Source organism: Sphaerodactylus townsendi, linkage group LG06 (assembly GCF_021028975.2).
Source record: "Sphaerodactylus townsendi isolate TG3544 linkage group LG06, MPM_Stown_v2.3, whole genome shotgun sequence".
Taxonomy (NCBI): domain Eukaryota; kingdom Metazoa; phylum Chordata; class Lepidosauria; order Squamata; family Sphaerodactylidae; genus Sphaerodactylus; species Sphaerodactylus townsendi.
In genome coordinates this window covers 13,967,403-13,981,431 of record NC_059430.1, presented here as the reverse complement: position 1 = coordinate 13,981,431, position 14,029 = coordinate 13,967,403, and the positions used below count along the sequence as shown (strand labels likewise).

Sequence of the window (14,029 nt, the reverse complement as noted above, 5' to 3'; positions counted from 1 at the left end):
GAGAAGGAAGGCCTACAGCTTAATTGAGGGAATGACTTATTGTTTTACAGGCCCAAATTGAGGAAAGACCTGTAGCAGCTACATCAGATGCAGTAGGCCAGATGGAAGAAAGAAGCCCTGCTTGATTAATAGTTTGGACTTTATTGATATCCTTTCATTACTGGACACTGTTAGTGGTGGCAACTGTTCTGAGTGCTTTATTTTTCTTTAAAAGCACTGAAGATTTTGTTCAATTGAGTTGTGCTGCATATATATACATATATGTTCACTATATGTTCACTATTATTTATCCTTAAATGATAGAAAGTTGTGTTAAAGATTAAAGGTTTGTTGATTTGTTCAGGCAATTTCATATTTGTTTGTTAAGCCACAGGGTGCTGTCATATATTATTTCCTAGGTCTCCAATGGAGATTGATGTGGCCAAGGATAAGTAGGTTACACAGACACATGCTGCGCAGTGTGGCCCGGCCTTTTCTTACAAGGGGGAGAAATCAGAAGAACAGAGATGCCCACCGTCTCTCGCCCGAGCTCCCACACAGCCTGGAAAACCCACAACAGCCAGTTGATTTTGTGAGCCAGTGTGATGTAGTGGTTAAGAGCAGGTAGACTCTAATCTGGAGAACTGGGTTTGATCCCCCACTCCTCCACATGAAGCCTGCTGGGTGACCTTGGGCCAGTCACAGTTCTCTCAGAACTCTCTTGGCCCCACCTGCCTCACAAGGTGTCTGTGGCGGGGAGGGAAGGGGAAGGAGTTTGTAAGTCCGTTTGAGTCTCCTTACAGGAGAGTAAGAGAAATAGTTGCTACCCGTTCCATATAATTTGTAATCCTGCATCACTTTCAGGCACTACACAGACAGGCCTGGATAGAATTGTAATGTGGGAAGCCACTCGTACTTATGGATGCATGTTTGGAAGCTCTCACTGTAGTGGCGAGTCTATGTCTGGGCTGTACCAATTCAGTGTATTGTCGAAGGCTTTCACGGCTGGAATCACTGGGGTGTTGTGTGGTTTCCGGGTTGTAAGGCTTTGTTCTAGCTAGCAGCATTTTCTCCTGACGTTTCACCTGCATCTGTGGCTGATCCTCTGAAGATGCCAGCCACAGACGCAGGCGAAACGTCAGGAGAAAATGCTGCAAGAACACGGCCATACAGCCCAGAAACCACACAACACCACGCTGTACCAATTCAGACAGTTCACAGGACTGAATACTCACCCATTGTCCAAATTCTGTTCACATGGAAAACTAGCATGTCAGGGTAAAGGGGCTGAACTTTTCCTGAATGTGCAGCACGTTGGGTTCAGGAGATATTTTATGTAGAGAACCATTCTATCGAATGACACCTCCCACCCCTGGTCGTCGGATGTGGTTCAGCCCAGACAAAGGTCTATCACCTAAGCATCTGTGCTCGCCTTTACGTGGTGCTTCCAACATAATAAATAACCCCAAGTCCCATTAGGTTCCCCACCAAGTTAAGAACCGATGTGTTTTTTTAACATGAATAAAACAAATTACATCTCCATTTGTACAAGAGAGAGACATTGGATCACATGAGACCTGTCATGTCTCCGCTGCATTTTGATTCCCTTCTGGTGTGATGAATTGGACTTTGGGCACGATGAAAGAGCGAAGTTGTTAAGGGCCGCCAAGATGGAGTTGTTAGCGCGCGCAAGATGGAGTTGAAGCTGCGCTCGCATTTGGAGTTAATCACGCTTATGCATGTAGAAGGAGTTCTGATGGGACAACTCGCTTTTCTGGAGCGTCTGGATGAGGATGGACGGCTTCTCGTCAAGCTCTTTGGCGCAGCAGCGGGGAGCCGCTACTTTGGTTGTATTGCCAAACTTTGAGTAATCGACCGCGTAGGTCCCTTCTTCTTCCGCCACGATGGGGACAAAGCGATGGCCCCAGAGGATCTCTTCCGCTATGTAGGACGTTCTTGCTTGGGTGGTGATCCCGGTGGTTTCCACCACCCCTTCAAGTATGACAATGATTTCGAGGTCTTGGCTGGCCAAATCATTGGCAGAGATATCATAAAGAGGGCTCCGCTTGTCGATGATGTGACAAACAATTAAAGGAGCTACGAGGAAAATATTGTTGCTTTCGAGGGGGTTGTCCACCGGGACATCTTGCTGGTGGATAGGGATGACTTCTCCTTCAGGTGTGGTGGTCTTCTTCACCACTTGGATTCTCACTGAGGCACTGATGATCATGCTTTTCCTCAGGTCCCCGACCCTGAACATAAAGCAGAGCCTCCCGTTACGAACGGCAATGACGGCGTTCCGACTGAAGATCAAGGTTTCCGCTCTCCGGTGCGCCTGGGCGGTTTTCATGAAGATGCACCCCAGCATGACGGCGTTGATGATCAAGCCCACGATGTTTTGAAGGATCAAGACAGTGATGGCGATAGGGCACTCTTCGGTCATCATTCTGCCCCCAAAACCAATGGTCACCTGGACCTCGATGGAGAAGAGGAAGGCAGAGGTGAAGGACCTGTGTGGAATGAGAGAAAAATGGTACACCGTAATCAGTTTGATTGCCCAGTCAAGATACTCATTCTGGAAGCATGTGTGTGGTAAGTCTGTGAAACAGTTTGTGTGGGTCAGCAAGCCTTTCTTCCACTGTACTGCATCAGGCTATGAGTGAGGCCAGGGGTTGTAAATGGCTTTGAAGGTTCCCACACAAATAAAAGTCCTGAATATATAGGATGCCAAGAGGTAGGCTATACTTTTCTACATGCAAGGAGATATACAGCTTATTTCATTCTAGTATTCTATTTTATTCATTTCATTAACATTTCCAGCGATTCCTAGAGCTACCCATTGTCACTTCCAGGTTGCACGTGGAAGTTATGTCACACCATAGAGGACTCTGGTGTTCTCCCCACCCATTGCTGCTCAGAGTGGCAGTGGACAACAACAGGGATCAGTAGGAAATTTCCTACCCCGGAGAAGGCTCGGCAACTTTATTTCATGCCTATCTTGCCTTTCTTTCATCATGGAACCCAAAGATAACTCTCTCCTAAACACTGACCAGATTGAGACCAGTTTAGATTCATTAAGTTTGCTCAACGGTATAATGGGACTTGATTTTATGCAGGGAAAATAAACTTTTGCATGAGTACTTTGGAGATGAGAGACAGTATTTTGGCACTAACCGATCAATGATATTTTACACTTAGAACACATTTAATTTCCCTTTTTTTAAATATTTTGGTGGCAAATAATTCACCTGTTCAGAGCCACAGGATTGTGACAGCACACAAAGACCAGCAATATGTAGTATGATGGCTATTGGTGCGTGGAAGTATATTTTGCCCCATGCAGTTACAATATTTACTAAGGATTTGGGTCCTACATTTCTTTGCTCTCCAAAGTACCTCACATCATCAGAAGGTCTGGCAACTGACAGGAAGGTTGGAGGCGGGACACAGTGGGATGGCGTGTATTGGATGCTGTGTGGTTTCCAGGCTGTATGGCCATGTTCTAGCAGCATTCTCTCCTGACGTTTCGCCTGCATCTGTGGCTGGCATCTTCAGAGGATCTGATGTTGGGAAAGCTCTAGGAATTGCCAGAAACTCTATGAGAAGACCACAGGGCCTTTCTTTATGGTAAGACCATAGAGTTTCTGATAAATCCTGAGGCTACAACTCACAGAAGCAACGTCAATCATGTTTGCAGTGCCAGTGAGTTTTTTATTGGAGTGACGGCAGGTGACAGGAGCTTGACATTGGACAAACCCCTCTTCTACAAGTCTGGGCTTTTGAAGCAAATGTGGCTCAGTACAGAACTGAATACAGCTCTTTAAAAAAGAATGTGAAATCATTAAATTAAGGGTAGGGTTGTGGAATGATAGATTAGCAAGAATGTGATGGGAACAGCAGCCAAAGATTCATGTGGGCTTGAAGTTCTTCTTTGAGATGTTTTACAGAAAGAGAAATCATGGAGGCTAACAGCCAACACTAATCTGAGTGTAAACCGTACACAGATTTATGCCAGTTTGCTAAAACAAACATGCAAGATATATATGTATTATTAGGAGACATTACATGTGCCACTTTCTAAGGAAAAAACTCATAACAACAATTTGGTGGTCAACATTTGAAATGGAAGGCTACATAGCAGACTTGTTTGAAATAGTTAAAACTAAAAGGTTACAGTAAACTAAGGCTGATTACCCAGCGGCGCTCTGGCGTGCAGTTGGACCGGAAGTGTGTCGGGGCAAAAATTCTTGCCTGATGATGCGCTTCCTCTTTGCAGTATACCAAGAGAGGAGGCACATCAGGACAAAATGTCTTATCTTGGCGCACTTTCTCTTGCCCTGTGTGTGCTTTTCGCTTTCCATGGGGAAAGTGAGAGCATTTCTGGTGCAACTTTTCGCGCCAGAGCGGGGTGAGGCCAGGGAACAGTCTACGGTGGGTGATCGGCCTAAGATTATCAAACTATATGACTGCACCTCCAACAATAAATAATTATTTATTAATTTAAATTCTTTGTATTAATACAAATTAAATAACATGCATTTGTTACAATTGAATCTGGTTCTTAATTTCAACACAAATACCGCAATGTTAACCCACTCATGAAAGACACCATTTTTGTGAATACATGGATTAATATTGCTGTATTTGTGTTGAAATTAAGCACGAGATTCAACTGTAACAAAAGGATGTCTGCATTTGTTTGATTGCAGGCTTTATTGCATCTCTGACCCTCTCTATAGAGATGGGGGGATTATAAATGGTCTTCTAAATTGTCAGGATACCATTGCTGGGAGGGGGGAATTGCTGGGGAGATCTTTAGCATTTGCAGGTTCTGCTTTATCTGTTTCCCTGGACTTGGAGCTCAGCAGCAGTGGTGGGATCCAAAAATTTTAGTAACAGGTTCCCATGGTGGTGGGATTCAAACAGTGGCGTAGCGCCAATGGGGCTGGGCGGGGCACGACGGGGGCGTGGCCAGGCATTTCGGGGGCGGGGCATTAATAATTTCTCTGTTACTGTAAAAAACTCTTACTGTAAAAAAAAAGTTCCTAATTTCCAGCTGGTATCTTTCTGTCCATCATTTAAACTCATTCTAGCAAGTCCTATCGTCTACTGCCAACAGAAACAACTACTTCTCTAATTGACTGCCTGTCAAATACTTAATACTTTCAAATACATAATTTTGTATCTAGAAATCAAAAGAAGGATACTTTCCTTAAACAAGGAACTTCGCCATATTACTAAAACATGTTTTTAAAACAGCCCAACAGGGAGAATGATCCCGTTTTCTACCTTCGCTAACCAGCCACATAGGAAACAACAGGACTTTATGATTTTTGGACCTAGTGGAATTTCTAACGGAAAAGCAGACCCAATTAGTAACCCCCTCTCGGCTCACACAAATAATTAGTAACCCACTCTCGGGAACTGGTGAGAACCTGCTGGATCCCACCTCTGGGGGGTGGGGGTGGGAATTTGCTGCAACATATTATCAACTGCTTTGGCACCTTTTCACCAGAACTGTCTTCTTCTGTCTTCAATAAAATCCTTGAACCCATCAAGTGAGTTATTGTCTGAACGGGGAAATTGACATAAACAAACGAACAAACAACCCCCCCCCCAACCTGTTCTCTTGAATCTTACGGCCACCGTTTACCTGACACAAGTCACGCACGGCTTCCACTCGCTTACGTCGTCATTCTGAACACACGGATAGTTCATGTCTCCGTGAGCAAAGGCCACCAGCCACCACATCATGGCGAAGAACAGCCAGCTGCAGAGGAAGGACATGGTGAAGATCACCAGCGTGTGGCGCCATTTGAGGTCCACCAAAGTGGTGAAGATGTCTTGCAAGAAGCGACCCTGCTCCCGGATATTCTTGTGAGCCAAGTTGCAGGCCCCGTTCTTGGCAATGAAGCGAGCTTTGCGTGGACGATCCCGGATCCGTGGTTTGCCCAGGTTCTCAGCGGCGATACGTGCGAGGACATACTCTTCAGGGATGATACTCTTCCTAGCCAACATATTCCTATCACCATAGTCCTCAAACCAACAGGAAGGAGTGTGTGGTGGACAGCGGAAAAGAACAGCAAAGGGAATTCTTCTGTGTTGTGTATATTCTTACTGGGTCCCTGAAAAAAAGGCAAAAGATGGTATGAAGCAGCAGTGGCGTAGGAGGTTAAGAGCTCATGTATCTAATCTGGAGGAACCGGGTTTGATTCCCAGCTCTGCCACCTGAGCTGTAGAGGCTTATCTGGGGAATTCAGATTAGCCTGTACACTCCCACACACGCCAGCTGGGTGACCTTGGGCTAGTCACAGCTTCTCAGAGCTCTCTCAGCCCCACCTACCTCACAGGGTGTTTGTTGTGAGGGGGGAAGGGCAAGGAGATTGTAAGCCCCTTTGAGTCTCCTACAGGAGAGAAAGGGGGGATATAAATCCAAACTCTTCTTCTTCTTCCTTCTTGCTTATTGCCTGTCAGACGAGAAATGTTAAGAGAAGCCTTCAGAAATAGAGTTTCCAGATGTCTCAGAATTCTCACTTATGTGTGAGCACTAAAATATAAGATACAACACTGTTTACATTTTACACTTTTCGGAAATTGAGAATTGCTTAGCGGCACACTAACTTAGATGGTACATGAATGTGAAAAACCTTTTTGGTCTTTGGTAGCCAAGCTGGACATAACGTTCTGTTGGGCAGTTCTCTTTTGAATGAGTGATTTAGGGTGGTTTTTTGAAAATATAATGGTCTACAAAGTCCTCTGTCCCACCCTTTGAACATAAATTTCCCCCCAAACTCCTAAGAGGAGCTTCATGCATTTTGCAAAGTAGTATTATCAATAAAGAGAATATTGGTATGTTGATTAGGTAATGTTAAATCAGAGATGGTCCATCAGCTTTTCCACCAGCACCAAGGTATGCTATTAATCTCATGCAAATATGAAATTTCTTGGATTTTTTTCAGGTGAGAATCATGAATTTGGGGTGCTGTGTGGTTTCCGGGCTGTATGGCCGTGTTCTAGCAGCATTCTCTCCTGACGTTTCACGTGCATCTGTGACTGGCATCTTCAGAGGATCTGACCTATCAGATCCTATGAAGATGCCAGCCACAGATGCAGCCGAAATGTCAGGAGAGAATGCTGCTAGAACACGGCCATACAGCCCGAAAACCACACAGCACCCCAGTGATTCCGGCCATGAAAGCCTTCGACAATACATCAATCATGAATTTGCTTCAATGTTCATTTTTGTTGAAAGGCCTTGATAACACTCATGAGAAAGTTCATTAGTTTACCAAAAATGCTGTTGCCCTTTTAAAAGAATTTTGAAGATATTATACATGATATAATGTACCGTGCACATAGATGATGTGATTGCACAGATGTAATACATGTTATTACATGACTTGTGGTTTCTGTTTGCTTTTGAACCTGAACGGCTGAAGAAATATCTATATTTTGCAGAACATCCTGTTTAAGAAAAAGATGCTTTTTGAATGTTAAACACCTCCCCCTCTTTAAATGAATAAGTTATCTCACCGAGGCCCCTTCCACACATGCAGAATAATGCACTTTCAATTCACTCTCAATGCACTTTGCAGCTGGATTTTACTGCGCGGAATAGCAAAATCCACTTGCAAACAATTGTGAAAGTGGATTGAAAGTGCATTATTCTGCATGTGTGGAAGGGCCTGACTGTATTTCTTGCTTTTATAGGGCCCCTTCCGCACATGCAGAATAATGCACTTTCAATCCACTTTCACAATTGTTTGCAAGTGGATTTTGCTATTCCGCACAGCTGCAAAGTGCATTGAAAGTGGATTGAAAGTGCATTATTCTGCATGGGTGGAAGGGGCCTAGGATCAGCATGGCCACTAAGACACTGATGCAAGACACTGATGCAGGCTACCCAATTCTTCATTATTCCTCAATATATAGAGGAAGGGTACCAAAGCAGGTTCCTGGTCATTTAGTATATTTACTGCAGATTTATCAGAAAGATGCACTTAAGAAGAAGAAGAAGAAGAAGAAGAAGAAGAAGAAGAAGAAGAAGAAGAAGAAGAAGAAGAAGAAGAAGAAGAAGAAGAAGAAGAAGAAGAAGAAGAAGAAGAAGAGTTTGGATTTATATCCCCCCTTTCTCTCCTGCAGGAGACTCAAAGGGGCTGACAATCTCCTTGCCCTTCCCCCCTCACAACAAACACCCTGTGAGGTAGGTGGGGCTGAGAGAGCTCCAAGAAGCTGTGACTAGCCCAAGGTCACCCAGCTGGCGTGTGTGGGAGTGCACAGGCTAATCTGAAATCCCCAGATAAGCCTCCACAGCTCAGGTGGCAGAGCTGGGAATCAAACCTGGTTCCTCCAGATTAGATACATGAGCTCTTAACCTCCTACGCCACTGCTGCTCCTTAGGAAGATGAGAAGAGTTTCTACAAATGTGTACACACAACTTCTCCATTGGGGATGGAAGTTATAATGACAGCATGCTTATAACAAGGATGAACACATGAAGCTGCATTATATAATTAAATCCCGAATATACCAAATAAGTCCTGAATTTATACTGAATAAGTCCTGCATTATATTGAATAGTATACTGAATTAAGGTCAGTATAGTCTACTCGAACCATAATACCATTTATTAGAAGAAGAAGAAGAAGAAGAAGAAGAAGAAGAAGAAGAAGAAGAAGAAGAAGAAGAAGAAGAAGAAGAAGAAGAAGAAGAAGAAGAAGAAGAAGAAGAAGAGGAGGAGGAGGAGGAGGAGGAGGAGGAGGAGGAGGATGAAGAGGAAGAAGAGTTGGATTTATATCACCCCTTTCTCTCCTGTAAGGAGACTCAAAGGAGCTTACAAACTCCTTTCCCTTCCCCCCTCACAACAAACACCCTGTGAGGTAGGTGGGGCTGAGAGAGCTCCAAAGAACTGTGACTAGCCCAAGGTCACCCAGCTGGCATGTGTGCACAAGCTAATCTGGTTCACCAGATAAACCTCCACAGCTCAAGTGGCAGAGCGGGGAATCAAACCTGGTTCTCCAGATTAGAGTGCACCTGCTCTTAACCACTACACCACGCTGGCTCTCTAGGACCAACTAGGGATGCCATCATTACAATTCATCTCCAGACTACAGAGATCGATTCCCCCGGGGGAAAAATGGCTGCTTGGGAGGCAGAACTCTATGGCATTGCACCCCAATGAGGTCCCTGTCTTCCCTTGGCTCCATCCCCAAACCTCCAGGATTTCACAACCGAAATCTGCCAACTCCGCACTCCTCACCATCACCAGCCAGTGGCTAGAGGAAGATCTGGCATCCCTAGGAGAAAAAACAGCAGGCAAGCTTTCCGTTTCCACAGAACGCTTCGTCAGGTTGGGTGTGAAGATTTAAAAAGAATAAAAAGAGGTGGGAGGAAGGAAAGATGCGTTTCAAGCCATGTTTTTAAACGTCTCTTCTCGCCAGCCTCTTTGTGCTGACTAGCCAAGTGGATATACATTGCACCTTTAATATCAGATTGGTCCCAAGTTCCCTGTGTAAGAAGAAAACCCCCAACATTATTGATTTGGGCATGACTAGTAATAACTGTCCAGGCACCGTCCCGCCCAAGTGACATTTCATTTGTTTCAGAAGAAAAGGCAGTCTGTTGGAAAACGTTTGTCTGATTCCAGGGCTTGTTTTTGGCATTTTCAACACTCACTACCCAAAAAGGAATCGTTGAACAGGAATCTAGTAAGCAGTTTAAATATTTGTTAGACGTAAGTTACAGAGCCAGGAAAAGAGATCTGCTTCCAAAAGGGCAACTTTGCAGGATTTTAATCTGAGGCTTAGCTCTAGACCCTGTTTTCAAGAAGAGCCCTGAGACACAGAAAGAAAAGAGTGCTTTTGAGCACATGCAGAGTGTTTTTCAACCCCTTTTTGAGGGTGTGACTCACTGGTGGGGTCTGAGCTTCACTTACGGACGGGTGATATTGCCTCAAAGTTCACTTTAGCAGAGTTGGAATTCCTTTAGGGAGAGAAAAAAGCCCAGATAGTTTCAAAGGAAAGCCGCAACAGCTGCCAAACACCTGGACTGACATTGTCAAAGGACAAGGCGGGAGATCTACAGACAGACCAAAGAAGGAAAAGGAAAAACTCACGGATTCCTCAGTGAAAGTCGGGCTCTGCAGCAGCCGTCAGCCGGGCCAAACCCTTTGAGCTTCCATCACTGCCAAATCCTCACGATGGGAAAGGCGAAGTTTCAGGACCAGAACTTACAGAGCTGATCTTGCGCTCCCTGTTCTCTGCTGGAATTCCTTTGCCGCTCAACCTCAAAGCCAGAAGCAATGGTCATTAAGATAGCAGCGGCATTATTTGGAATGCCTTCACCCCAGAACAGTTCTTTGGGAACGAGGAGGAGGAGGGGAAGTGGATAAAACTGTTCAGATTAGGAGCAGGGCGACCAGTCAGGGGCCAGGCACTGGATTTGGGAGTTGTGAACTACTCCCGCAAGTGCGGCTGTAAGAGTCCGCTGTGAAGAATTCCCTCCTCCTCCTCAGACATACAAAGCTTCACAGATTTTTCAACATTATCTTGATGCTTGAGATGGGAGGAAGAAAGGGGGCTGGGGAGGTTGGCCTGACTCCCAAACTCAGAGAGAGAGAGAGAGAGAGAGAGAGAGAGAGAGAGAGAAAGAGAGAGAGAGAGAGAGAGAGAGGCATTCTTTTTTGCACTCTTCGAACTGAAAAAGAAATTCACCGAAGCTTCACAGTGGAAGGACTTCAGTCTTTAGACCCTTCCCAAACATGTTGGCTGGTGAAAGCCATGACCCTTGACCCTGAATGGAAGACACTTCTCCCTGGAGCAGCAGTGGCATAGGAGGTGAACAGCTCGTGTATCTAATCTGGAGGAACCGGGTTTGATTCCCCGCTCTGCCGCCTGAGCTGTGGAGGCTTATCTGGGGAATTCAGATTAGCCTGTGCACTCCCACACATGCCAGCTGGGTGACCTTGGGCTAGTCACAGCTTCTCGGAGCCCTCTCAGCCCCACCTACCTCACAGGGTGTTTGTTGTGAGGGGGGAAGGGCAAGGAGATTATCAGCCCCTTTGAGTCTCCTGCAGGAGAGAAAGGGGGGATATAAAGCCAAAACTCTTCTTCTACTCTTCTTCTAGGGCCCCTTCCACACATGTAGAATAATGCATTTTCGATGCACTTTGCAGCTGGGTTTTACTGTGCAGAATAGCGGGATCCCCTTTTAAACCATTGTGAAAGTGGATTGAAAGTGGATTATTCTGCATGTGTGGAAGCGGCTTAGGACCAATCCAAATGCTATCATTTCCATCCAAAGGAGGTGACACCTGATTCCAAAGGAATGCCCTTGATCTTTTGCTAGGTCAGTAGGATTGCCAGCTTTGGTGTGAGAAAGAGGCTTGGGAAATACCTGGCGATTTTGGAGTCAAGACTTGAGGGAGGCTGGGTTTGGGCAGGGAGGGGTTTCAGTGGGGTATAGTCAGTGGTGGGATCCAAAAATTTTAGTAGCAGGTTCCCATGGTGGTGGGATTCAAACTGTGGCGTAGCGCCAATGGGGTTGGGCAGGGCACGACGGGGGCGTGGCTGGGCATTCCGAGGGCGGGGCATACATGGGCAGGGCTGTGGCAAGGACACTGCACCGGTCCTTGGGCGGGAAACGAATGCACGCAGGCGCAGGCTGCCACTCACGCCGGTGCACCTCCTGCTAGACTGCTTCATGTTCTGCGCGCTACTGCTGAGAGGAGGGGCGTAACTAAGGCAAAAATCATGTGGCAAAATCACCAATTAGTAACCCCCTCTCGGCACACACAAATAATTAGTAACCTACTCTCGGGAACCTGTGAGAACCTGCTGGATCCCACCTCTGGGTATAGTCCCATAAAGTTCACTTTCCAAAGCATCTGTTTTCTCCAGGTGGGCTGCTCTCTGTCGTTTGGAGATTAGTCGTAATCCCAGGAGATCTCCAGCCGACACCTGGAGAGTGTAAAGGTAATACTGCACTGCACCAAATGCATAAAAGGTATATCAATACCTGTAAGTCTTTATCCACAATAGTATTTTAAATAATTCAGGAAGGGGGGAGTTTGGAGAGGGGACAGAGCTCAGTAGGATATGATGCTGTAGAGTCCATTCTCTGAAGCTGTTATCTCTAGGAAGAACTGAACCCTGTAGTCTGGAGATCATTTGTACTTCTGAGGGCGATTCCGCACATGAGTAAAATAGGTTCGACCCAGTTCCCTGAGAAGGCCATTGTTGTTCCCCACTGGTCGAAGCCATTGTTGTTCCCCACTGCAACCAGCTTGATCCCAGCTCAGAGGGCGGAATCATCCTGTGCCTCTTCGCCGCTCCATTCCGATTGGCTGTTGTTCTACGGCCATGTTCTGTCTATCCCCACACACGTTATAGAAAAAACTGCCACAGGAATGAAGGGACGAAGGTGGGATTTTTTGATTGGCCAGCTGTACGCATGCCCGAAACACTCAGCTGTGATTGGCTGAATGAGGGACTCCTGGCACCAGAGATTCTGCACTTTACTGGAATCGAGCTGAGTTTGAGCGTGGTTCCCTGAAAAAGTAGTCGTTCCCAACTGGAGTCGGAAATTTGACTGTTACATGGGGCGAAACTGGTACACAACCACGTGGATCCCAGTGGTTGTGCGGAGCACTTAGGTCGAACGCAGCTCGAACTTAGGTTGATAACGCAAGTGTGGAATCGACCTGAGAGATCTTAATACCTGATGTTGTGATTGGAGGCCATAGCCACGGTACTTTTTGGGTTGTCCCAAATCCTGGGGCATAGCTCTCTAGAATCATATTCAGCTTCACTTGTAGGCCTAAGTATTTAGTGTCCCCAGAGAAATTCGGTTAGCCTCAACCAGAGCAAGGGCTTTCTAGACCCTAGCCCCAGTCTGGTGGGATGTTCTGTCTAGTGAGACCGAAGTCCACAGAATCTTATGCAGTTCCACAACCCTTGTAAGACAAAGTTGTTCTGCCAGGCACATGGTTGAGGCAGCATCTGGGCCGCCCACACTTTCCATTTTCCCATCTGGCTGTTATTGTTCATTCCCCCCTTGGTTTCTCCAGACCTCTGTTCCTAGTAGTCAGTCTGCCTGCTTGAATTCCTGCTGCCAGCCCTGACCTTGGACTACCTGTGCCCGCCTTGACTTTGGACTGTCCGACTATGCAGAAGCTGACACCTGCCAGCAGCACAGCTACTGGAAGGTGGATGCTGTCTGATGATATCCTGCTGAACTCACCTCTCTCCCAAAACTTCTCTCAGGCGCCACCCCCAAACTGCCTTACTGAATTGGATCGAAGTCCCACCTTCATCCAATGTTTACCCAGCATTCTTTCATTAATAGTGGTCAACAGAGGCATATCTTCTTCTTCTTCTTCTTCTTCTTCTTCTTCTTCTTCTTCTTCTTCTTCTTCTTCTTCTTCTTATTATTATTATTATTATTATTATTATTATTATTATTATTATTATTATTATTATTATTATTATTATTATTATTATTAATTGAATTTAATATACCGCCCTATCCCCGAAGGGCTCAGGGCGGTGTACAAATAAAACTAGGGAAATCTAGGGAAATATCTAGGGAAAATCTGAGTTTTCTGCCCCCCTTCCTGGGCGGTCACCTTCCCCCCGCATGACCAATCAACATTTTTTTGCAACATGTCTTGAAGTCAGTATATGGACCCGGGAGGAAGGAGGAGGGGTATGGGGGGCAATTTTCTGTCCCCCCCCCATGACTAAATGACTGCAGCCCAAGAACATTTGACTTCATATGTCCCTCTGGTGGTCAACTAGAAACTGCCTCTGGGAAGTTCAACACAAAGTGTGATGATGACAGTGTCATTTCTACTTTTGGTATTCACTGCTCTTGATCATGGAGGCTCCATGTAGCAATCCTGGCTAACAGACCATCTTCACAACTAAGGCCAATTTGGTTGCTTTCAGTTGGTTTCAGTAACATCTGAGCTGAGCCCGGTCAGCTTATTTTTATCCTGTTGCGGTTACCAAGGCTACAATGTAAACAACCGCATCTATCCTTTTCATCTAAA

General features: G+C 45.7%; 1 protein-coding gene across 1 annotated transcript; it reads right to left on the bottom strand.

Annotated features, from left to right (window-relative positions):
• Nucleotides 1-1,166: 1,166 nt before the first annotated feature.
• Nucleotides 1,167-10,312, bottom strand: KCNJ8 (potassium inwardly rectifying channel subfamily J member 8). Its single transcript, XM_048499533.1, has 3 exons — nt 10,094-10,312; nt 5,633-6,104; nt 1,167-2,489 (listed from the first exon to the last, which is right to left on the bottom strand). Exons 2-3 carry the CDS (start codon nt 5,995-5,997, stop codon nt 1,703-1,705), a joined length of 1,152 nt encoding a protein of 383 aa, XP_048355490.1. The 5' UTR covers nt 5,998-6,104; nt 10,094-10,312; the 3' UTR covers nt 1,167-1,702.
• Nucleotides 10,313-14,029: the final 3,717 nt, after the last annotated feature.